At 43.7% G+C, this 27,334-nt stretch overlaps 1 protein-coding gene across 4 annotated transcripts in view; it reads right to left on the bottom strand.

Moving 5' to 3' along the window:
* Nucleotides 1–27,334, bottom strand: part of EFCAB12 (EF-hand calcium binding domain 12) — a 921,238-nt gene that overhangs the window by 341,028 nt on the left and 552,876 nt on the right. For all 4 annotated transcript variants that reach the window (XM_069643454.1, XM_069643453.1, XM_069643455.1 and 1 more), the window contains one exon: nt 20,595–20,808. In XM_069643454.1, the coding sequence (XP_069499555.1) occupies nt 20,595–20,808 (214 nt within the window). The remainder of the gene's footprint in view (nt 1–20,594; nt 20,809–27,334) is intronic.

Below are 27,334 nucleotides of genomic sequence, written 5' to 3'. Positions count from 1 at the left end.
TACTTCATAACCACTGAACAATATCATAATACTTGCAAACCACCAGCAGAAACCAAACAGATAAAGAAGCAAGGGTACAAAAAGGAAGTAGTGAAACATTTGCAAATCAGCACCTACTATAGAACGCCACCCATCCTACCAACATGTACAGTGCACATATTCCTCCTACTTCACCAGTACGCCTTAAAAAATGCTGTAACCACTCCAAACGTCACCATCACTCATTGTGCACTGTATTTGCAACTAATTTTCAAAGGTTCTTTTTTAATCCAACATGGATTTCTTTCCCCCACAGACCCAGTGATTATGCAAAGAACCACAGAACTGCAGTGATTGCACAGTACATTGGTTCAAAGCATAGTACTTAAGAAGTGCTACTTACGAGAGTCCACAAAATAAAGAAATGTATGCTATGTAGTGTACTTCAAAGTAACGAAATACCTGCGCTAACATTGTGTTCTCTTTGCCCACAGATAATACAGCAACCAGTATGACAACATTTTACACTCCATACCCAAAACACAGTGCAGGGCTTCCTCAATGCAAACAGTAAGTCTTCAACGATTGCTATTATACTTCTGTACAATATCCACAGTGCATTAAGTGCACTTATTTCTGCTATACACATACCAATAGCACCACTGACAATGCACACCTGTATTACACTATGCAGCTTGTGGCCATGTTCTGCACACTTCATTAAACCCTCTACATTGTAGAGCCTTCAGCCATACACTAAACATTACACACCCTGCCCACTATTGCTGCTGCACTGCAGCACTACACATACACACATCTATGCACGTACAACTAACCCCACACATAACACAGCCACCTACCCCTTAGCCACTGCAGTTTACATTGCCTACTACTTCTTCCACTAAATACACAACCTGATTCCTTTGTACGTTGGTCACCTAACCCTACCATATGTGCACACACTGAATTAACAATACTACAGTAACGTACCCTACAATCTGCACAATACCACTTCATGCATGCATCCATACATCTTACGTAAGTCTCCTAACCTCTCCAACATTTGCCTCCTTGCCTTACACTGCCACCATGTACGCCATTAGCTCACTTTCATTGTTATGTACACCATTTTCAAAAAACGTAGCCAACCCATGTTTCAATACAGAGCATACATAGCTCCCCAGCCACATTGCAACCACTCCCGTACCTCTTTACTTTTTCAACTGTAAAGAAAACACCATTTGCAGGTCATAGCCGCCTGACAATATCAAACAAACGTTCACACTAACTTCTTTCCTTTCTTAAACATTTGCGCAAAAAAAGGTTGTGCATAACTAAAACACCAAACTGCGTACTATGGACCACCCACCCACCTGTTCTCAAACAGCAAACACAATGTCACATTACCCACCGTTGCCTTCTAACACAGTGCACATCTAACTTTTCCGTACACACTGTAAAAACAAATTTTATGTATTTTGCCATCTGTGCATTAACGTGTCCATTTGTACAGCACCATCATATGTACTTGTACGTTGCACTACCTTCACCGTAATGACACTACCAACATTCGTAAATAGATGCTACACTCTAAACACGTTCTCGGCTAATGCATTCCTTTTTTTCCTGCCTCATCTCCGGAAATCGAAACTTAACATACCTCTCCTTAAACAGAACACACGCTCATTGTAAAACAGCCTTGAGGGGGAACCATGTGTAGCTGCAATGTCATATATTGTGTAGATGTCTAGCAAAAAAGGATACATAACTTGCACTGCAGTTCCTCTGTCCATGTGCCCCAAAGGTACTCTGCAACCATCTCATACGCTGTACAGTGCCATTTCACGGCCTCCCAGTTGAAGAATGGAATTTACAAAAATTATGCAAGTGCACCATTACATCACATGTGTATGACGATTAACAGTTATGTACGTGCTCCTCTGAATGCATATTTACAAACTTGCTCTACCGCTCATTTTCTCTCCATACATTACACGGACCTTTGTGACGGCAGTAAAAATACGCCGTCACACTGCCATGTCGCCACCATTCCCAGTAACTTGCAACTGTCATTGTACTGTCTTTTGCTTCTCGTACACTGAAACACCTCACCTTATATGCGCTCGTGCACTGCTAGATTCCCTGTTCTGGCCTTTGTATGACCTTTCACACAATTACTATGTTTATGCACACTCAGTGTATACTTTGTAACCAACACAGGTGCATGCAGCGTCAACCGGCACAAAAATATGTGCAACTCACATTTCTTTCGCACGCTTCTTACGAAAGCAGCTACTCTATTCCGCACCAATCCAAGTTAACCCCCATTATGTTTCTTATTGTATTACTTTCTTTATAAACACTGACACAATGTGCCATGGGTCCAACTGGTCCAACTGCACTGGCTACCACTATCACTTTTTGTAAAAAAGCAACACATGAAAACATCATCTTGTCCCAACGGTTCCAACACATTTTCTTCTGTGCACCCGTACAATCACTGTATTCCTTACAAACCAGACATCAAGGCAGTGAGTACAGATATGGCGCTAAGCAGTAACACACACGTCATTGTTTCTTAGCCATTCAGCTATTACTACACTATCCTTCCTGCAAAGTTTTGTCCTGTACGCTACAACTAATAGCCGCTACTTACATGTACTCTTATTCCTCTCTCCACTCAGATATGTTGCACCCTACTGCGCATGCCACACCTTCCACATTCCAATAGACGGCTGGTGGACCAATGGGGGTCATTCCGAGTTTGGGGGTAGCCATTGTGCTATTAGCACCATGGTTGACTCCAAACTCGGGTCCGGGTAGGCAGAATGGGGACTTAACCAGGACATTCCAACCTATGCGGACCAGGTAAGTCCCCCATGCCAAATAGCATTCCTCATTCCCATTCGAGCCCCCATAGGGCTCAATGGGAATGCGGAAGGTGCTAATAACGGGCCCGTTATTTGCGCCCTGGTCCCCTAATGTGACCCGCTAAGGACGTCTGGTCTGACCAGATGTTTTCAGCGGGTCCCGCTAGGGAACCTCGGAATAGGGAGGTAAGGGGTTACCGGCATCCTTACCAATGCCGGTAACCCCTTACCATCCACCTCAGAATGACCACCAATGTCTTCTTGCACACAGACCACCAAGCAGCAGTAGGTACTCCTTTTCCCACTGTGCTACACCAGAACAGAAGAACATAATTGCACAGACGGCATTGGTCACTGTATTTTGTGTGCGAAATAAAAGAGCGGTGAATCCACCAACTGTGTTTACATTCTGTGGCAAAAAAAAAGCTGTATTATTAGTAAAGATTGGAATGATCGCGAACCGTACAATCTGTCTGCGCAAGTCCGCTTTTTCTTTTGTTTATGTTGTTCCTTTCCAGAGCTAGGTGCTCACATGACTGAGTGCGCTACGCTTGACACGCACATAAAATAAATACATGGAGTGCACGCCGTGAGGAACAAGTGTCCACAAGTAAAGTCACCAAAACCAGTGACTGCTGCAATGGTGTATGCGGCACACAGGCATAGCTGACGGAAGCGATCCACACAGTACAAATGCACACACTTCAAGCTCCAAGGGCTTCCATTCGCCATCTAAACAAGTATGCCAAACAAAGGTATCAGTCAGATAGCCTGCCATCCTGTATATAGCTCCACTTAACGGCGTTCATCATGTTGCCGACTGTAAATGTATGTGTGTTCGAATTCACATTCTCTAGAGTGTTCATATGTAATACTTATTAACTGGGGTCATGTTGCACTACCTCCCTTCTCTCTCACCGTACTAGGTGTTATGAGAGGTGTACCATACTGTACATTAATTGTGTTGTCTCAGTATGTGAATAACAACAAGGTCAATAACGGTCACCATATTCACGTGCTGTCACTTCACACCACCTGTACTGGTATGTCACCTGCAAAATGTCCCCTACAATCATGCTGTGACAGTGAGCACCCACACTTCACATACATATTTTCAGTATTTCCAGCCCTGTACGGTAGACTTACGTATCAGTGTAAGAACTGACCCAAAGAAGGGGACATTGTTAAACCTACTTCCGAACAATGGCCATCCATACACGGCAGTACGCGCTTGCCACTCACAACACAACATGTTAAACCAATTAGAGCAATCCCTACACCATCTGCAATGCACTCTCCAACCCCAATAGCCTCTCAAGGTTGTCCCCTGCGCACTTACCCCACAACTGTTTATGTGTTAGTATCTGCGTAGAAGAGCCATGTCGCAAACGTTACGTACTAAAACAAGCCTTGCATTTCCCACTTTCTAACTGCACTCCCTGAACCGAACCTGATGTCTCATCTCTGCAATTCCCCTTTACGACTTGGAACATGTCCTCCACTTTAATTCTGCAAAGGGGCGCATCTTACAACACTTACATATTTACAAGTGTATTGTATAGCACAAGGAAAATGTACAACTTACTGCCTACAAGTACGTATAGATGCAACAACATACTCAAACAAGGCAACCAGTGCCTCCACTGTCACAGCCAAGGGCCATACCCATGTACACAAGGCAATATAGGTTTTGCAGGCACAAGCCAATATGGCAGCCCGACTGCAAATACCCTCATATTGTCTCCAATGCACTCCACATCCCCAATGGAGTCTGCCTGCACTCACCGAAAAATAATAGTCGCCGCCACCAATTAACTATCTGTGAGTACCTCCATACAAATTCCTTCCATCTGCCAATGTCTACATGCCCTCTCTAAAACAAGGCTGTGGCCAGGCCGTAGGCTCTTGGGTACTTATTTTATTGCATTTGTTACTCGCCCAGACCCTTAGGTATCACAGCAAGGTTACTGACAGCTTGAGAATGCATACATTAATGAAGCCATTAGGGGGCAGTTATATAGGAAAAAGATACATGGCATAAAGTAAAACATGTGATTACGGTTGTTAACAAAGCAGAACTATATACATAAATGTAGGCCCATTTACAAATGTTATGGTGGCTGGTTATTATTGGTATTGTTTAAATAGCCAAGTTTTCAGCAATTTTTTGAAATTCTAAAAAGTTTCCTCATTTTTGATAGTGAGCAGAAGAGAGTTCCAGTGTTTAGGGGCTAGATATTGGAAACTAGCGCCCCCAGCTCTGGTATTTTTATAGCGGGGTATTGCCAATAGTGAGTGGTTATTAGATCTTAGAGATCTGGTTTTAGTTTTGGTAATTACATGGTTTAAGTATATGGGTGCTTTTTCATGGAGGCATTTGAAAGTAATTTTTGAACATGACTCTGGCTTTGATGGGTAGCCAATGGTGCTCCCTTCTGGTTTTGGAAATATGGTCAGTTTTTCTTATTCCAAGGGCAGCCTGCAGAGCTTTATTTTGCATAAGTTGCAATTTCTTGAGGTAGGCGATGAAGGTACCGAGTAGTAGTGCATTGCAATAGTCAAGCCTAGATAAGATCAAGGGCTGAGGGAGATAGGTTTAGAGGTGTATGAAGTTAAGATGAGAGTGCGCTGATGTGTTTGGTTAGGGAAAGGTGTGAGTAAAGGTAAACTCCTAGTGTCTTTACGTGTTTGAGTACCGGAATGGTGGTGCCATCTATGTTAATGGCACCGTAGTCTGGATGAAGGGCATTTATTTTGGATTGGGAGCCCACAATGAGAATCTTCTCATTGTTAAGGCAGAGACTGTTTAGAGCCATCCAGTTTTGGATTATGGAGTATATTTTGTCGATAGTCAACGTGTCTTGGATGTAGTCGCCTGAGAGGGGGATAAGGATCTGGGTGTCATCTGCAAAGTTAGTGTAGATGACACTCATATCAGCCAGCGCTGAGAAGAGGAGATTTGTGTAAGCGTTATAAAATGTGGGAGATAGGCAGGCACCTTGAGGGAAGCCTATGGGGACTGGTATGGGATCTGCAGCTTCTTTGCCTATGGACACCCTGGATGTTCGTTCTGCCTGAAAGGATTTGATCCACATGGTAGCATCCTTGGAAAAATTGAAATCTTTGGCTAGAGAGGAGCAGAGTTTGTTGTGATCCACAAGGTCGAACGCTACAGATAAATCCAATAGGAGGAGGATGCATGAGTCTCTGATGGTGTCCATTTGGATTTTGAGATCCAGGAGGGCTGTTACCGTACTATGGTTGGGGCGAAAACCAGACTGTCTAGTGCCAAGGTGTTGGTTCTGTTCCAAATGTGCTAGGACTTGGTTGTAAGCTATTTTATCAAGTATTTTTAGTAAGAACGGAACTGTTGTTATTGGCCTATAGGTTGTGGGCACAGTGGGGTCGAGGGTGTTTTTTTTTTTAGCTTCCTTTATGCTGGATGGGACCAAGTTTTTGTTGAAGGAGGCATTTATGAATTTAGTTATGATGGGAGTCAGAGTGTGTGCACAAGATTGGACAATTTTCGCTGGGACGGAGTCTCCCTTGCAATTAGAAGCTGTAAGCTTCGATATGGTGTTGATCACTAGTTCTTGTGAGACTGTGGTGAAATCTAGGTCGAGGAGCAGATCTGGGAAGTCCTCTTCTTCGTCCTCTAAAAAAGCGAAAAAAAGACGACACCGGTCTCCCTCTTCTTCTTCCTCGACGTCATCTGAGGAAGTTATAACATGCCCTTCGAGACATGACTCCCCGAGAAAATGGAAAGCCTTTAGAGCTTCTATGTCAAAGATTTTTGAGAACGCGGCCCAGGACCCCTCAAAAAATCTAACGAAGACCATGCCCCTGCTCACAAGAAAAGTGACAGGGGAAGAGCTAAAACAAGAAAATCTGACAAAAAATTGACGAGGGTGTCTTCCAGGGACTCTTCCCAGACACCTCATGGAAAAAGCCTACCGGTGCATAAATCAGAGGTAGAAGTAAATAAAATGGCATCAGACTCTCATGCGTCATCAAAGTCTGCATCAAAAACGTCCTTGAAGCCTCTATCGAAGGCGGTCGAGCACAAGGTGTTGATGACTCAACCTAAAAAGGTCACGTCGAGTGTACAATCGACAGTATCGAAGGCTCCTTCGACGGCGTCAATGGTCTCGACAACTCCTTCGGCGATTCCTTCGAAGGCATCGAAAGCTACCTCGACAATATCGAAGGTTGTAGCTACAGCATCGACGCCATCAATGTTTTTGGCAACGTCCATGCCTATGCCAATTTTAAAACCTATACCACCTGAAAAGGTTTTTCATCCTGAGAGTAGACCTGATTTCTTTAGGACCATGTCATCCATATGGAGAGTCATCAGCAGATGAAGAGGTTTCTCCTGCTGGTGTTAAATTTGGTACAAGACAAGTCCCTGAGGAGTTGGTTGGCCCTCAATCTAAAATACAAGACCTATATGAGTGCTTGCAATAAGCAAGTGGTCTGGATACTTCTCCAGAATACGAATTTGAAAAACCTGACCCAGCAGAACATGCTGATGCAGGCTATAGAAAGTTAATGGGTAGAGTTACTGAATTCATGGGATGGGGTAGGAATTCACCTGTCTATCAAGATGATGACATGACTGATATCCTTTCAGGAGGACCTCAGCAAGACCCCATACTTCCCTTTCATGTAGCCTTACAATGGAGGTTAATACTGCATGGGAACATCCTGAATCCATTCCAGCAGTAAATACAATATTTGTGTCCAAATATAGAACCTGTAATTCAGACGCAGAATACTTAAGTAAGCACCCATCTCCAGAAAGTCTGGTAGTTCAAGCAGCTACCTCTACTAGAAATGCTGCATACCCCACAATTTCCCCGGATAGGGATGATAAAAAGGTTGATGCGATCTGAATGTCACCTGGCCTAGTAGGATCGTTGTCTGTCTTCCCGTTTCCCCCTCCCTTGCCTCGTCGTGCCTTGAAACACTAGTGTATAGGCGCGATATAAATGCCATATCATATCATATATCATGCATGGTCCAGAAATATTTTTACGTCAGGGAGCATGGCGTTAAAATCCACTAATGTAACTTGCAAGATTTATATATACCCTGTGGGACTGCATGTCAGTGGCAGCTGAACACATCCCAGAAGGTGAGGAACGGGATGGGTTCCTATCCATACTAAGGGATGGAAAGGAGGCTTCGGGGGAATGCCTTCAATCAGGTTTGGACACAGCTGACAGTATCAGTAGGTCCATGGCATCTAGCACAGTGCTACGTAGATTTGCGTGGCTAAGAAAGTCAGGTTTTGCACCGGATGTGCAATCCAGGCTTCTTAATATGCCATTTGACGGCTCAGGGTTGTTTGGCAGCAAGGCAGATGAAAGTTTGGAGAAGCTGCAGACCTCCAAAGCGGCGGCAAATTCTCTCAGTGCCGCTATAAGACAACCTCAACAACGCCCCTACACATGCTCATCTTCCTGGAGGGGTCGTCCCTTCGTTTTTATTTCTCATTTGGAAAGGGAAGGGGACCGGCCAGTCAGAGAGGTCAAAGGAAATTTCCTCGAGGGCGAGGAAAAGGTGCTAGATCTGCCCCAGCAGCAGCATCTGTCCCTTCAGCCGCTGCTGCAGCTGCCGCAAAATCACTCTGAGGTTTTGACCCACAAGACCCCAGTGGGAGGCAGGATCTTACAGCATCTGGAAGAATGGCGGGGCATTACTTCAGATGCTTGGCCTCTGGAAACAGTATCCCAAAGTTATTGCCTTCCTTTTCAAAGGAAACCTCAGAATCACACACCGGGATACAACTGTGTCAAACATCCAGATCTGCTCCTGCTACAGAAAGGTGCAATAGAACATGTACCTGTAGCGGAGAGGAACAAGGGTTGGTATTCCCCATATTTCCTCATTCCAAAGAAAGACGGAGGACTGGGACCCATTTTGGACTTGAGAAGTTTGAACAAGTTCCTCAGGAAGGACAAGTTCAAGATGGTCACATTTTCTCAGATCCTTCAGGCTCTCCAACTCCAGGACTGGTTGGTATCATTGGACCTTCAGGATGCTTACTTTCATGTGCCAATCCATCTCAGGCACAGAAAGTACCTGAGGTTTGCGATTGGCAATTCTCACTATTAATTTCGAATTCTGCCATTCGGGATGACCTCCGCCCCAGAGTTTTCACCAAGTTGATGGCGGTAGTGGCAGCGAGTCTCAGGAGAGGGGGAATTCACGTTTATCCTTATCTGTACGATTGGATGATCAGGGCACGTTCTCCAGAACCCATCTGGATCATCTGTCCAAGACTTGCCACTTCCTTCACAAACTAGGGTTTTCTCTGAATTTAAAAAAGTCAAACATGATGCCATCACAGAAGCTCCAGTTTATTGGACATCATCATTTACAAATGTTAGGATCCTTAAAATATTACAGGAGATAAATGAAACATATCTAAAGCATGTGTTCATAAAACATACAATCGTCATATAATAATCCTGAGATCTTAAAGGGATGATGATATCACCATTTACACTTATGCGATTCTGTTTAAAAGACATATTAAAAAAATCAAAATAAATCGCATATCTAATAGCACATGTTCATGATATATTCATCATGCAAAATCCTACAATCTTAAAAGGATAATGATACCACCATTTACACTTGTATCATTCGGGTTAAAACAAACAGAGGCTTAAGATGACGTATTTCCATGTCATTATTTGCCGAATGTAAACATGTGAAATAGCTACTTTAACAAATGCTAAGTTTTAAAGAATTAAGAAATTGACTACAGCAAAAGTTACTGAATTGCGCTTGCCATCAAATAGGCTCAGCCATAGAATGTCTGGGGTGATGCACTGATAGTCATGATAATTCCCCAAATACATTTTCCGAGCTACTAATAGGCTAGGACATATTGTAATCAGATGTCTTAATATTTCGACTTGATTGTCATTTTTGCAAAATCTATATGTTCTTGAGGTGTTTAGGGATTTTGACCTTTTTCCAATGATTTCGCCGGTAGGTCAAAGGTTGACCCTTAGCCACAGAAACATAGTACTATATTTTGGGCAAGGACATTTTAGGAGATAAGTTTCAGGATTATTGAAGGTCTTTATTTCAAAGTTGTTTTCTTGAAAGAGTGTATATTGCATAAATTGCTGCCTGGTGCATATCCAGTCGTATAGCCACAGTTACTTTTTGGCACGATCCGGGTCAGTTATTAATACTTCAATCATGATGTCATATTCTGACATAGTGGTTATGACGTAATTCTTCACGTTCCATGTTATAATATCCCTGCAAAAATGTTGCCATACAAGAATGGGGCTGTTTTCTTGCAGCAATATTACCATATGGACCCTGCAGGGGCACCCCTGCAACCCATATATTTTTTTTTAAAGGAGCGGGGGACACCCCTGGTCCCACTTACCCCATAAATTATCCCCATAAATAATGTTGCCTATACCGTTTCCCAGCAACTATATGTATGGCGACATTATTTATGGGGATATTACCCAATACCATTCTTCCATAGGATTATACTGCTGACCGTTGAATTTTCTATGTGGTGAGCTAAAATGCCTAGTAGTGATCCATCGGTTTGACTCATAATGCATCTTTTGTATATGGTAAGCATTTTCCATGTACACATTGCATGTAAATAAGTCAAGCCCAACTCATGACGCAAGATGCACATTGGAACTGTCAGGGGGTGAGCAAGAACTCATTTTCAGTAGTAGCCCTCTAGTCTAGTCCAATACGCTATTGATTGAAGAGCCCTGGTTTCTGCTCCATAAAAGACAACCGGGACAGCCTTTTGCTTGTAAAATTGAATGGCTGGTTGATATGTGAATTTACCATATTTTCTGTGTATGATCGTGGCTTGAGCAGTAGCCATCTGGGCTTTCTTGCTACATTGTTCAATGTAGGGGGTATCACCATGGCTGCTGTTAGTACTAACTCCAAGGTAAGCGTATTCGTTTATTACTTCTATTTTGTTCCCATACATTTGCCAATTATATCTGTGTCTTTGGATGCACAGATTAAAATTATGTTTTTTCCAAATTTATAGTTAAAGCATTTACATTGGCATATTGGTCAAGGGCCGATATATGTTTTTTGGAGACCCAGAGGTGTTTTAGATAGCAAGACCAGATCTTCTTCACACAAAAGCCAATGGAAGAGCATGTTGTCCTAATTTTGGTTGATCTGATGTTACTGCTTTAAGATAATGACCAATATCTGCAATGTAAAAATTTAATAAGGATGATGCTACTATACATCCTTGCTTTAAACCACAGAAGGTAGGTATAGCCTAGTTGCCTTCCATTGGGGGATAGTCAAATTTGTACTGTTGTGCCTATATGGAATTGAGAAGTCAGAGCTCAAATATGGTCCGGACATTTGGCTGTTACAAGTTTGCCGATAAGTCTGCTTTTTGATACAGAATCAAAAGCGGCACAAAAATCTACAAAGGCCATATACAATGGTTGTTTAGTGAGAGCACCCTGGATTTTGAGAAACCACAGTATAAGATTAACGGAGGTCCCCATGCCAGGAATACATCATGTTAGATATTTATCAAAGAATTTAGTTTCTTTGACCCATGCTGAGAAATCTCTCAATACCAGTCTATACATTTTCTGCTTGGTATGTCCAATAGAGCAATTATACCTTAGTTAGTGGGACACTCTTGGTTTCCCTTCTTAAAAATGGGCACGCTAGTTCATCTCTTCCATGTGGGAGGGATCTCCCTTTGAGAAGTTACCTTGGAGAAGATGGCACATAGAACCCGGGCCCATTCGTTCAGATGTTTAAGCATTTGGTTGGTCAAACCATCAGTGTCTGGTGCACGCGAAGTGCTCTGATTTTTGATTTGCTGCAGAATATCTTCCTGATCGAAAGTTTGGATTATCTTCAGCGAACCAACAGGATGCACTACAAGCTAGTTTTTAATTGCAATTTGCATAAAGTACTTGATAATGTTGGACCTAATTCTCCTCTGAGACAGAATTGATCTGAAAAGCTATTTGTCCTGCTTGGCATGCCGTGTTAAATAATTTCCAGATGTGGGCACTATTTTTAGATGCTATGTTCAAAAGCATCTGTTCTGATTGCTAGATCTTGCTGCAATGAAGTTTGACTAAATTTCTAAATCTGTTTTTTAGGGCTCGCGTGGTGCTGTGCCTAGCAATGGCAGGTAAATATTGTAATTGCCTCTGTTGTCTGTGGAACTCTGTTTTTTTATGTTTCATTTGCTGGTCAAAAATATATTTATGTAGGTAGGTTGGCCTTTGATTTAATGATGGTTATTCTTTGAATATGCACATGGCTACCACATAAAGCCCCTCTTCTTTTATTACATCTAAATTCAGATTGAATGGGTCCTGATATAAACATTGCTCTAAATCTGCCACTCGAGACGCTGTCCATCGAAATCTATTCTGCCCCCGGTGACTTCAAGTTTGGGAGTATAGGTGTCCTCAGGGCAGTAGGATTCAGCGTGCCGCCACTGCATGGTGGGAAGACTGATCACTATGTAGCTGAGGAAGAACCTTACATTTTTGTTATGGTGTTTAACATGCTGTGAGAGACAAAGATGTAGTCAATGATGGTAGATTGGTTGCCACATTTCCAGGTTGGTCGTGGTGGGATGTCATTTTTAAGGGATCCATTTAGCATGACAAATTCTCTCTCTTCCATAATTTCTAGCCATAGTTGGTTGTGTGTGGATGTACAAGGTACTTCATGATCAAAATCAAAATAATGTATATTCAAATCCCCAGCTATAATGGTATGGAGGATTGTAGAGTCAAGCGTAATTAGATCCAACATTTGGTCCAAATCAGCAAGGAAGAGTGAGTCCAATATGCCGCCATGGTTCCAGTAGAGATTGATAATTGCTATGGAACTTGATGATGACTTTATTTTTACAAGTTGCATATATGCATTCAGGGAAGCCCATGGTGCTAATGAAAAATGTGTTTCCATGCTGACGGCAGTCATCATAACAGATAAGGGTCTGCCGCGTGCATGTGTTAAAGCGGGTATTATGGATAATGAATGTTCATGCCACACTGGTGCGTCACTAACCAAAGTTTCTTGTAGAATGTCAGAGAGAGAATTGTGTTCGCCAGAGAGTAGATGTTTTAAACCTCTCGTGTTCCACGATGCTAGTGATGTCATGTAAGATCAATGTCATCGGTCATGTTAAATATTTGAGGGCTCAGAAATCACCTCTCGCCAAGTTTCAAATGCACCTTTGATACATGTTTTTTTGCGTCAAATCAATTTTAGCAGCAATATGGGTGTAATTATCTTGAGTTGCAAGAGCTTTATCTTTGAGAGAGTGATCTTGCAACAAATGAAAGCCCATGCGGAAAAGTGTTATTTTTGCTTTCCATAGACTATTTAACACAATGCCTAATGGAATCCTTGCGTTCGGTCTGGGTCTTGTGGGAACCTAAGATATGTGCCCAGATGTCTATGAGCAAGGTGCGCTATATAAATATGGAAATATAAATACAAATAAGAATATGTCCGAAGAGCAAAGATCATCGAATGAATCGATATTGCTAAAATTGGCCAGAATACTGGATCTATTTGGTGTGTAAATGGGAATGTCCTCACCCTTGCATTGTAAAATTAGGGAGTGATCATTTAGGATAGTCTGGGGTATGATCTTCCTGGCGACTACCAGTCAAACTTGTGATTGTTTCAGGGATGGTATTTGTCGTAGATGGCACCGTAGCAGTGTTAATTAAGGAATTGTTCGTCAGGAGTCACTTGCAGAGTTGCCTTGTCGAAGTATTCACAAGGGTTATAGGTCTACGACATAAGGAATTTAGATTTGGGGTTACCCCATTTGCAAGATCTTTCCTTATTTGCTGAAGGGTATAACATTTATAATGGAGTTCCATGGGAGAACGAATTAACTCATTATTGGCATGTTTGTCTGGATGTGGTAGGGGTAGTGAGGGTGGTTTGGTCATAGCTGAAGTTTCTGAGTGGTCGATATTGTTATTCATTTACTCCGTGTCTGATACTAACTCATTTAATGGTTCATAATTCAGAACTGAAGTTGCTACGAGAGCGGCAGTATCACTGAAGATAGCTGTATTTGCTGTTTTCCGAGCGCTCTTTATTTTAGCATTTTCTCTGGACATTCATTTTTATGTTTCCTGAGTGCGTTTCTTGGGAAGTGTGAGGGATTGAATGAACTTTTGTGAGCTCAGTTGGGAGGATTTAGGCGAAGGCTTTTGGTTTTTAGTCTTTTTTTGTTGTTAATAGGGCTAATTGTTTGGTGTTTTTAGCGCCAGTAAAGATCTTATAATGCAAACTTGAGGGCCCAGCTGTCTTTGTGCTTTCCTTGAAGACAGTTATTTGCGAAATATTCGATATTGCTTGCGGCAGTTTAAGTAAATTACCATGATTAATGTCCAATATTGGGCCCGGCTGGTTAGGATTGGAGATTTCGCTTGTTGTACAGGCACAGGCAGTGGCCACATCTCCAATCTGTACAATGGCTGGAGATATAGTGTTCGAAAAAACTTCTGGGGAATCATTGGAATCAATTAATAAAAGGCTCTGTTCAGCTAATGCTAGGTTTGCTACGATTGAAAGCTTTTTTATTAGCAGACATATCCACAACATGTGTCTGCATTGACTAATGTAACAGGTTTTTAGTCATTTGCTCGTGTAATGTTTCATAAAGCTTTGTAAGGGATATTAGGGCAGAATTCATTGGTGCCAGTGTTACCTCCAAGAGAGGTTGGGCTGTATGGTTAGGACTGGATCGACAACGAGTAGTTGGGTTAGCAAAGGATAGGGGTGAAGATGAAGATGATGAGGAAGAGGAGGAAAACATTATTGGTGACTGCGACAATGCAGCGTGAATCGCCACAGATTGAGGCAAAGCCTCAGACAGCTCTACAGAGATCAAAATATGAGACTGTGTGTGGTGAATTACTTTGATGGAAGGGATTTACACCACCGGGAATTACTAGTTTAGAATCAGGTGTTTGGTTCCACCATTCTGCTGTATGAGGGTAAGCTACTCTGGTAAATTGTTGCTTCATGATTTCGGTCAAGTCCTTTCCGTCCGTTGTTTCCCTTTGACTAGCTTCTGTTTGAGCTAGGTCGGCTGCTGAATTGTGTCGATTGGGAGGTTCATCAGTAGATATTGAGGTGGAGACAGATTTGGTCATGTCATACTCAGATGCAGCATGAAAAGTTGTATTATGTATTTGTGTCTCAACGGAAACTGGTTTGTTACTGTTGTTGGGATTTGTTGGAGATGTTAAGTTTCCTCTCTGAATGGTGCTAGAGATTGGCACAGTAACTCTATGCGTAGGTAAGAATTCAGGGGATATTTTTCCAGGGGTAATCCTATTGGTGATCGCGGTGCGTCAAACAATGTTAGTAATTAGATCTCGCATAGGATTTAATAGCGGTGTACATGCTATCGGCTGAAATCCTAGTGTAGCGTCTATTGTTATTGAACCGGAAAATTCTACTAAAAAGGTTACCTGGAATGTCAGTCGTGGTCAAAATATCAAGTGACGGCTTGCCGCCTACGGGCTCAACATTTGAAGTCATCTCTGTGTTTGTAGTGACTTTACAAAAGTCGTGAATATCTGCAATTCTAGACTTTGGCTGCTTGCGCAGGAATGCTATTGAACGGGAAGCTGATGATTTAGCGCCGCCATTTGTTAACAGTTTTTTTTACCATCTCTGACTGCTTCAGATTTAGTTGTACATATTTCGGCATATGCGTTTTTAAAGTATATAAGTGTGTCATGGTTATGATGGTCAACAGGTGTAAATGGTATATTTTCCCAACAAACAGTCATAGGCAAGATTAACAAAGAGGAGTTGAGGCTCGGCTTGCCTGTTACATTACATTTTTAAACCAGACAAAACATGCACAGAATTTACAAAAGGAAAAGGGGATGGTGGCTCGGCTCGCCAACTCAACTGCCAACTGCACTCAAGCAAATGCATGCGCACATGTGCGCGCGCCCTGTCCTTTAAGTAGGGCGGTCAGAGGGGGTGTGGCTTAGAAGCCGGTATCAATAAACAGGAAATAATACACCACAGTGAATCTCAATGTGCTTTAAAGTGTTAACGGTAAATCCACAGTAAAAGGATGTATATATCCAAGCACGTTGATTTCACAGAGCCTTTCCTACTGCCAACTGGACTCAAAAGCACTCGAGCAAATGCACGCCTTCAGATTACTTCATCAGGCATAGGAAGAATGAGACTTTTGGAATAGCAGAACAGCTCAAGGATTCATCTCTGGAATATCTTATTTGTCTGTGTCTGTTTCTGATTTGTTTCCTTCACAAGGAGCACTGAGAAATGCATTGTGGGTATGCTCATTAGTTCAAAAGAATGCATTATGCTCCAGAAAATGTTCTGTGTTTAATAAGGCAGTGCTATTTTATAAATGGCTTTATCAACCCATAACAGTTATCAATAATGCAACAAGCACATACATGTTTCAACCTCATTAGAGATCATTAGGGACTGTCTGACACCCTTGTGATTGGAACAGTGAGATATATTTATCAAACACCATCAATGTTATGGTGGGTTTAAAAATGCGTACAAACCCTTCCACCTGAAATAAGACAGTAGAGCTAATGTAGCAAAACATCATTTGTTGTATTTGTTAAGTGCACAAATGCCAAGACTTACTCTCTTGGCACTACAAATATGCACAACAGTTAAGACACTTAAACGATCAATATTACAAATACATACCCACTACTAAAATCCAAGTGCAGTCCAACATCCTGCAGGATGTCCACCTTTCAGAGAACTAGAGTGCACACCAGGCAGGGACTTTGGCCATGAACAGTCACCACTTTTGCTTGCGGAATAACCTTTGGTCATGTCGGAGGCATCTCAAACACTCCCAATGTATCTACTGTGTGCAGTGACTGCCTTCAGTATCATCTGTAATCAATACATATATACCCTCTGACGAATCCTATGATATCGCCCCTTCTCCCCGAGGCTGCTACCAGATACTCCCACTGCGGGTTGTACTCAGCGGGAGGATATCATGGGGAGGGATTTCCCCTCTGGGATACAGGGAGAACATCATGGGCAGATGCAGTATTTTCCCTCTTCACCTACCTCTTGCACACCTCCTTCCTCATCTCCCTCTATTCCTACCCACTTTCCTATATACTTATGCCAGACCAATTGTACTGTGAGAAACCTGATGGTGTTCTCCCACCTGCTCCCCAGGATCTTCCATTCAGGTATCCAGGGAAGGACCATCGCTTTTGGATCTGACCCTGGGGGTGGTCAAGCGAGAGAGTATCACCTGAGTGGAGAATTGTGGGGGATTGGGAGGAGAAGACCCAAGGGCGAGACATGGTATTCCCCCCTTCCTAATTGCCAACCAACCCACTCTCCCTCAGTCTTCATGGGGTATTCCCACTCTCACCCCACCTCCCCTCACCATTTCCAATAGGTACTGGGACAAGGAAGAGGTGACGAGGAGCAATGAGGATTGCCCATAAACACAACATTGGGATACAAAGGGAGGACTACTATCTAGCACCTTTGAGCTGTCCTACTAATAGAGTCAGGCAAGGACAAGCACATTTCCCAAATTGTGCACATCTGATTCCAATTGACTCTCACCTGCAATATAAAAATGGTACTAATGGTGAGTTTCGTGAGCCAGAAAGAAACTCAGTAGCGTGCGGGAGCAGGAGCGTTGAGAAAGGTGAACAGCTCAGAGAGTGAATGCAGGAAAAGCAAAGCAAAGCAAGAAAAGGAAAAAGGCAAAGCAAAGCAAGCGTAAAGCTGAAAAGCGGGAAGAGAATTAAAGCGGAGTAACAGAAAAAGACGCTAGAGGTGCGGAAATAAAGAGAGATAAAGCAAGTGCACTGGAGTGGGTGTAAGTGACCCAAAACTCAGAAAGTCAATAAAGAAACAGAGAGGAGGAAGCCAGATAGCCAAGAGAGGATTCAAGTGACCCAAAAGTGAGAAGGTTCCAAGGACAACCCTGTTGAATTGAACTACTTTGAACTGGCAGAACTACACCTTTAGGTAAGACTACCTAAAACCAGCTGTGTTTAACATTTCTTTTTGAATCACAATTTTTCCTTTAAGAAGATCCCCATCACATTTTGATCTAGGAGTGAGAGCAAGCATAGATTTGGACAAAGACGAACTTTGGATTAGGACTTACGGACATTGACGGCCCTTAGAAGCATCAGTTGAGGTAACAATCCACTAGTTAGGGTCATGTAGGCATTACACCAACCACACAAAGTTTGATAATAAAGGTTTTCAAACTGTTGCTTTTGAGTCTGTGTCTCGCTTGATATCATGCCTGCCTCACGGTACCCATAGTACTGGGACGAGAAATAGTAGGATTGACTCCACTGAACTGTCAACTCGATATCCTGGTACGAGGAAGAGGATTGGAGCCCTGAAGAACCCCGAAGACAACCGTAATGAACATACTAGTTCTTTTGTGGGAAGGGACTTAAAAATGGAAGAGGGACTAACCATGTTGTCAGTCCTTCCCTGGAGGCACCAAGAGCGAAGTTAGAATACTGCAGACAGCAAAGATGATCCTGCAGCTGCTGACCGGAACGTGGCTGGAGAAGTTACGGTGTCCCTACCTGCTCCAGAAGAGACGGAGGAACCGAAGCCGGAAGAGGCTGAAGCCTCTGGCACGGAAGAGCACTGCGGAAAACGGTCTAGCAGGTACGCACAATCTAGCTCCCAGGAAGTACTGGGGAATCATGTACGGCAGCACGCAAACAGGAACCAACTATGAAGAACCCTCAGAAGACATACAGAAGCCTGAGGTCAAGGTGAGCGAACGGGAGCTCACACGGAAGGTACAGGAGAGGCCAAGGTACCTTGAGGGCGCAAGAAAAACCCATGTGAAGGGCTCTGGACCCGAGAAGGAAAAGCCAATATAAAGGGGTCTGGGACGAGAGAACGAAAAGCTAATATAACGGGGTCTGGGACCTGAGAACGAAAAGCCAATGTGAAGGGTTCTGGGACCCAAGAACGAACAGCCAATATAAAGGGGCCTGCGACCAGAGTACAAGAAACCAGTAAAAAGGGGTTGACAACCCAAACACGAGAAATCATACTGAAGTGTCTGGGACCCAAGGTAGTACCTGGCAGGAGAGTATTCCAGGACTGTCCCTCGAGCCAGTGGAGTGGTTCAGATAAAGAGCAAGAGAGAGCATATTGAAAGGGTCTGTAACCCAAGGCAGTACCTGGCAGGGGAGTATACCAGATCTGCCCAACTGGGCAAGTGGAGAGGCCCAACAAGCGTGAGAAAGGCCAGGAGAAGGAAGACATTCCCCCTACTTTGTGGAACTGTAAAAACAAGCATGAGAAAGGCCAGGGAAAGGGAGACATTCCCCTACATTTTGGAACTAACTGTGAACACCAGCATGAGAAAGGCCAGGGAAAGGGAGACATACCTCCTAATTTGTTGAACTGACAAGTGAAGCCTGAACAAGGTCAGGAAGAAGGGAGGCATTCCCTCTATTTTGCTGAACTGCCAAGTGAAGCCTGAACAAGGCCAGGGAGTAGGTGAGACATTCCTCCTACGTTGTTGAACTGTTAATTGTATGGAACTGTGCCTGTCCAGAAGAAAGGAGTCATTATTCTGGACCAAGAGGACAGTAAACCACTTCAGTTTGTCTTCAAGTCTGAGGGATAGAAATAGGATTTTGACACTCCACGATAGACTCTTTATTTATAGGCATTCCGACATTTTCCGTAGTGTTTAGTTGAGGCAGTGAAGCCCCTCTTTGAGTTAGGAAAAGACAGGGTTGTCTCTTTTTTTCTTTAAGAATAAAAGTCTTTGCCCAAAAACATGCCACCTGTGTGTCAGTCTGCTGCTTCCACACCCTTATAAACCTCTTGCTCTCTGTCCCCTTTTAGGATTAAGATGTCTTGAAATCTCTATCCCTTTGCATCTACCTCCCTTCCCCATCGCCCCATGATTTTAAGTGGCAGACATCAATGCAGAAAGCTAATCTGGCAATTGGAACACTTCCTCCCAGGCAAAGATCAACGTTTTTTTAAACCTTGTGTTGTAGAAATTTCATTTTTCCAATGGTTAGAAGTGGGTAGTTTACATGAAAGGCTTAGTTTTAGGACAGTGAAATATAGCAGGCAGCCTCTTGCTTTACACTGTGGAGTAATACTTTGAGATTTGACAATGACATTTAACATTGTTTACAGGTTTCATGACATAAGAAAACGGAATGAAATACATACACTCACATACCGGAAGGAAGCAGCGGTTTACAAACACTTTCAGGGTGAACCTGAACCCCCTCCTGCCCTTCCCTACCACCCCTTGGCCACGATATCCTTTATTAAACAGAATATAGAATGGCATTATTTGCCAATATTATTACATTTGTGCATTATTTGTTTGTCTCTGTTTCTGCGAACAATGGTGTGGTGCACGATTACATCACTGGCTACCCACTTACACTAGCACTACAGCGCTTAACCGGGTGTCAGTTCTCTCTTATAGTATTGCAGCCATGGACCTGCCAGAGGGCTGAAGGGGATGCAGAACGCGACCAATCTCAGACAAGCAGACAACGTTGGGATATAAGGCTGCTTGGTACCAACCTCTTCATTCTAATGTTTGGATTTCTGGCCATCTTTGACACATCTAAAAGTTGTATTTTTTTAATGCATACCTAGAGAAATCAACAGTAAATAAAAACGGTTTCTCCTTACCCTTTTCAAGTAATTCTTCTGACAGAGGAACATTGTACTTCCGACACAGCTTTAATATGGCCATGTATTCTATGAGAACTGCACGTCGGAAGCGGTCCACAGCATCACCAAATTCAGGGTCCAGCGTGGATGGCAGTGAATGTTTATCTACTGCTATATTTCCAGACTGGATCGTCCGACACTGGTCCACCAAATCCAGCAGCCTGGTGTTGCTCTGCAGATAAACAAAACACAGGTCCACACTCCAAAGTCACATCATTTAAATGAATGTGTTACATAATTCACAGGAACATTGGCTCAGATGGATACAATGCGCCTACTCTGCCTTTGGGGCTCATTATAAGTTTGGCAGTGAAGGAAAAAAGCAGAAGTAATTCTGTTACTTTGCCCGCACTGCCAAACTACAAGTTTGCCGGTGGGGGTTGACTGATTTACCTCCAGCCACGATCTGGTGGTAGATCAGACCCCTACCAGCAAAAAACAGCCTATATTACCGGCATCGGTGCTACTGGTGCCGTAATACCAGCCATACCCCCCATGAAGTCCTATGGGGTCTGATGGGACTTACCGCCGTTGCTGGCACCTGTAATATCCCAGAATTCTGGGAAATCGGGGGCTGGTAACGGTAGATCTGTTTTGCCGGTATCCAGACGGAATTACCGACGGGATACCGACAAACATATAATGGGGGCCTTTATCTTTGAAATGTGCAGCCAAGCTGGGTATGCAAACATGTTTTATAATCAGGGGCACACAGCACTGGGTGGTTTCATCTGTAGCACTATCAGAAGTGACACTGCCCAGGGTATAAGCGAGCCTCCCTGCCCAAACTCCACATTTCCCCATATACTTTGTGCCACATCTAGCTGGGAACCTTCTGAGGCAATTGAGGAGAGGAAGACAAACAGATGAGGAATATGAAGGGAAGAACTCATATCGATCAGAACAAATGTTACCACTAAGGTCATTTACTTTTTGTTCTAATCAATACCCTTGCCTCTGCCAATTCCTCATCTTCGAAAGAGTTATCCAGCAATACCCAACAGTTAAGGATGGGGAGACCTTGGAAGAATCAGGACAATGAGAAAAAGAAGATGTCTTAACCAAAGACATGCTGTACTACAGATCTTGCAAACAAAGCCTCAGCCCTGGCATCTGAATCAGTAGAGTCTTGCGAGTGTGTGCAGAGGTGACCAACTCGCCACCCTGCAGATCTCCAGTATTGCCACCCCTTTCACAAAAGCGGTTGCAACTGCGCAGCCTCAGGTACAACATGCCAGAATCCCTGCTGGTTCTGTCTTGTGTGCAAGTTGTATCCGGCACTTCCTTGGTTGAGCAAACGGGGTCATGACATCATGAAACCTCCATCTGCTGGCCAGATGAGTGTTCCATGGAAACAGAGAGAGACCTGACAAGGGAAAGGATGGATGACCAGTGGCTACTGATACAAACATGTTAAGATAACTACATTTATGTTTGCTGCAACCAATAAATAGCCTTAGCTTGAAGATACCGTCTGCGAGTCAACACTGCGTGCATCTTTCAATACAATGCTGTCAGGTTTCAACAGAGAAGAAGGCAGGGAAGAGTGATTCACAGGATTGGGGGATGCAGGAGATGTGGTTGGTGAGAACAAAAGTGTTATTGACAGAGCACTTTGTGAACACATTCTTTACCTAACTCTTTCAGGATGCTGGATTGATGCCTGGTGGATCCCATTCCAAGATGGTGGGAGCAGTTCTTAATTCTGATTGGTGTATGGCCCATCGCGAGCTAAACAGAGTCCCCCCCCCCACTTACAGACGTTTTAAGAATAATCAGAGGGATATTAAGAGAACCAGAGGCTGAGACTCATCCAGAAAATAAACCTAAAATAAGTTTTCATTTTCAGTTATCGAATTTAAAGTACCAGTTCTATTTCTTTAGTTACCAGTTTCGGAATTATTTTAATGGTCTCTGAAGAAAGTTCATTCAACTGAGATCAGGGAAGCACAGACCGTTATAACAATATTGCCAGAAAGCAGGGAGAGAAGCGAAATCTTGTGTTTTTGGGAATCGCAGTTGTGTTTCGGGGCCAGAGCTTCCTTAGCGCGAGTCACCGTCGGCCTGAGATAGAGATCTCAACCCTGCAATTGTCGGTGAGCGTGCACGAGTGTTCAGTGAATGTCTACAAACAGCCCGAGCGCGAGAACACGAATATTAATGGCACGGAAGCGCGGGGACAAGAGACAAGTTATTAAAGACAATTCAGTGCGCAGGAGCGCAGTCACTAAGAAAATATTGTGAAAAAACGATTCTATGCGCATAAGTGCAACAGGAGAAAGTAAATCCATGAAAACTTCTGGGAAGCAAGGCACACAAACCACCGGCACTAGAAGTAAAGACAAAACACTGGATTAACTTTAGTGTGTATACTTAAAGTTACTCAACAGTCCCACACAGCAGGGAAGAAGTTAGCTTACAAGACGGATTCCGTTTTCAAGTGTAAATGGTTAAAACAAGTTACAAGAGTAGTATCAGTCTGTCAGAAAGAAAACGATTAACACAGTGAAAGCAACATGAAGCGAGCCTTCTCATTGTTAAGGGAAAGCAATCGGGTAACAGGATGAGACGAAGGAATTACGAGGAGTAGCTTAGCAATATAGAAATGAACACTCATTGTGGTTTGATTTTAGGTCCAACAAACAGAAGTCAGCCTGTTTCGAGGTGATCGAAGAGGTTAGAGAGCAACCAGCAGAGACATGTTTCTTTGTTTGTTTGTCCACTTATCCCCCCACCCCCCGCCATAGGTGTCTGTTCTGTAATTGTCAAAGTAATTCAAGGGTTGCAGATGGAACAGTTCTGTAGGGGTCTGTGGGGTTCGTCTTCAACCTCCACGGGATCCACAAGCTGGGTCCTGATGAACATTAATGTATGTCACACAAAACATCTGAAGATGCTCAGCTGGTCACAGCCACCATTCTGGGCATGTGACCATACTGAACTCGTCCGACTGGCATTACGATCGCTCAAGGACATCTTAGGGTCTAGTCTGTGTAGCCGCTCATCCGCCTTTGAAAGATGTGGTAATGAAAAGATTGCTGGGAGTTTTAACGACTGCTTTACATGACATTTGTGAATTACATTCAGCAGGAAATATGGCTTCAGTCAAAGCGTCAACTTGTGCTTTGTGAATAAAGGCCAGTCAGTTGACGGATACTGCAACTTGCTCACCACCTGACCGATCTTATGGCCACCAAAAATGCAGCCCTAAGGATAAGGGTCTTGGCGTTACACCTGTGTTTGATTCAAAAGGCAGAGTCAAGACCCAATGTAGACCTCATTGCACCTGAATGCATGGTGCTGGTGGATATCCAACAGCCAGTTTCTTTAGAAATTGAACTACAACAAGAATCTCGAAAAAAGAACCATCCTTGGGTGTCTGCATAAACATTGTGTAGTCAAGTATCTCCTCGCTGTAGAGTCCTGCAGGCACTTCTAAACCAGTGGGAATAAATAATAAAGCACCCAAGCGACTGAGGCCGATAAATGGCCACTTCACTGCTGGCCATACAGTTGCAAAAGCCCAACTATCTGCAGGAGTTCAGTTTCCTCGTGCTTTGTCTCCATGCCTCAACAATACGGACCACCATTTCCTTTCATAGGTCAGGGATATGAAAACTCAGGCATGAAGCATCATGCTGTTTGGCTCCAGAAGGTAAACGCTGCCTGGCTTTACATCACACGTCAGGAAATACCAGAGCACTCCAACATTGTTTTGCTCACGTCAAATAGGTCTGCGTAATACACTCTTTGAGGACAGCCTGAAACCATACGGATCAATGCCCACTTGTGGAACATGAATTTCCAAAGGACCAACCGCAGCAGAGGCACTGCTAAATCACCTGAGGTTCCACTCCACGGGCTCAATAAAGTATTGTCCTGGGCTCTCCACTTGAAGACCTTGCTATAGCAGAATTGTCAACACTTTCCATTGGTACCAGTGTCAAAATGATCTACTTACAGATGCCATCTCTCCTTGAAAGTCTCAGGACCGCTTTTGTGACACTGCATGCGGCATGCTATGTCCACTCTCATATTGTGCTCCCCTGGCAAATGGAATGCTTGAACAGACATACCCTTGACAATGAAGATTGCCCATGCTGAGAGCACTGGACAGTCTTGATTCTATTAAAGACAAGGAGGCGAGCATTATGCTTTCTTTCTTTATTACTGTCAATCAGCACTTTCAAATTCAAACATTTTTTTTTTTACAAATTTAACAAACTTATCAACATTTTGTTCATGTCCCTGTTCTTGAACTAAAAGGGTTGTTAGTTAGTGCTCTTACAAAAAAATGTCTCTGAATGGACTACCAAATCCCACGAATCCCTGCTTTCTTGTAGTCCTGCCTGAAACAGCCCCTTGTCCAATCAGGCTCTGTCCTCCGTTATATGAGCCCCTTCAATGCAACAATCCTCCTCTTTCTTTGGTGATGAACAACTAATTAACTTTAAATAGCAACTGTCAACTTCGACTGACTGAACTGCAGCCCTTGACTGAACTTTAACATTCCAATGGAACTAGACTTGACTTCCTGATCTTGACGATGTAAATCTCTCATGTCTGTTTCTGATCTTCCTCTGCAATCAATAGACAAATAATCATAAAGGTGGGTTCTACTTCTTCCATGTCATTTAGGTTTGCAACAACAATATCCAAACTTTTCTTTACAAATCTAATATTACGTATAACCGGGTAGGATATAATGCTCATTAGACCAGTCCGCAGCTTTCATAATGTCTTGCAATGATACTCCTGCTGAGAATGCCCTAGAAGCCATCGCGCCCCTTACAGAATGAGCACCAAACTGCTCTAAATCAATGCCTGCCCAGTGCATGACTTCCCTGACCCACCTAGCTATAGTGGCTGTCGCTACAGCGTGAAATGGTTTCCTATGCGCGATCAGGAGCTGAGTAACCCCTCTAGGCCTGTACTGCGTTGTAGCTGCTTCGTAATCTTTAATGCATTGCGCTACGCATAGTTTGTTGTTATTGGGAAAATATGGGTATGAAATAATCAATTAATCTGACTTTGTCCTATTTGCTACGTTGAATGCCACCCCTTCCGGGTAAAATATCTTTCTGTCCACTTCTAAGGCCTTCTCGTCTGATACCCTCCTGCAAGCTATGAGGCAAAGAAGCATCGCTAGCTTCCCTGATAGCTGTGATCGGGAGAGATAATTGTTATGTGGCCATGCCAAGAACAGCTTAAAGACTTCCTGTGCATCCCAGAGAGCTGTGTAATTGGGACGTGGGGGTTTGCGCATCTTGATACCTTTTAGAAGTCGTAAAATTGTTGGCTGGTCACCTATCGGTGCTCCTTCTACTTTATCATAACCTGTTGAAATGGCCGACCTATACACTCCAATAGTCCTATATGCTGCACCTTCCGCAAAGCGCTGCGCTAGGAAATTGAGTACCTGTACTACAGGGGCTGAAACGGGATTAGTATCAATTCCCTCGCAGAATGCGCTCCACCGCTTCCACGTGGCACCATAACTCCTGATGGTAGACGGTGCCCACGAGTCCCTGATACACTCGGAAGCGAGTTGCGAAACTCCTGGCAGAAGCCATCTCTGCCCGAAACCCTGCAAGCCATCAGGCGGAGTGTCCCCCCCATGACTAGTGGATGGAATTGCCATTCTGGTCCTGAAGGATGTCCACCCTGTGAGGAATCACTCTCGGGAAATCCATGGAAAGTTCCATTACTACTGGAAACCACGGCTGCGATTTCCAGATCGTGACCACTAACACCAACTCGGCTTGTTCTCTGCGCACTTTCGCCAGAAATCTCGTTATCATCGCAAACGGGGGAAAGGCGTAGTGAATTGCCCCCTTCCACTGCTGCAGGAAAGCGTCTGTGCCCGCTGCCGCTGGGTCTATCCTCCAACTGAAAAATGTGTGTATCTGAGCATTCAGCCTGGATGTGAATAGGTCGGTGTCTAGGGGACCCCCATAAGGTCTGGAAAAGCTGAAAAACCTCAGCCGGGAGACTCCAGTCGCTGGAGTCTACCAAATATCGCAAATTCCAGTCCGTTATCGTGTTTTGTACTCCTGGCAAGTACTCTGCTGATACCGATATTTGTTGTCTCAGGCAATAGTGCCAAAAATCTTTTGCCAACTCGGCCAACATCCTGGAGGTGGTCCCTCCCAGTTTGTTGATATATAACGTACTGCCGATATATTGTCAGTTTTTAGAAGTACGCAGCATTTGGCTCGGTCTTTGGTAAAGGCCTGCACTGTGAAAGAGCCTGCCAGAAGCTCTAGGCAGTTTATGTGGTTCCTGCGCGGACCATTTCCCTCCTGTTTGCAAGGAGCCGCATTGCGCCCCCCACCCCGCTCTGCTCGCATCTGACTCTACGACGATGTCCGGGGTGTCTCCGAAAATGGCCCTACCATTCCAGACTTCCATGTTTTGTAACCACCAGTGAAGTTCGGTGATGGCCTCCTGGTCCAGTGTTGCTAACTGATGGCAGCCTAGCCCTCCCCTGAGGTGTCTTATCTCTTATCTTCAACCTCCGCAGTGCTCTGTAGTGTAGCGGACCGGGGAAAATAGATTGAATGGAAGCTGCGAGTAATCAGACTATCCGGGCTAGGCTGCGAAGAGACACTACTTTTTTCGCTACTATCGCTCTTAGCGCCTTTCTTATACCTTTTATCTTTGCTGCAGGAAGCTCTAGTGTGGCCTTCTTGGTATCT

The sequence above is a fragment of the Ambystoma mexicanum genome, chromosome 2p (genome assembly GCF_040938575.1).
Source record: "Ambystoma mexicanum isolate Mex_15411 chromosome 2p, UKY_AmexF1_1, whole genome shotgun sequence".
Classification (NCBI taxonomy): Eukaryota; Metazoa; Chordata; class Amphibia; order Caudata; family Ambystomatidae; genus Ambystoma; species Ambystoma mexicanum.
Note: the sequence above shows the minus strand (reverse complement) of the source record. Positions and strands in the feature narration are given on the sequence as shown.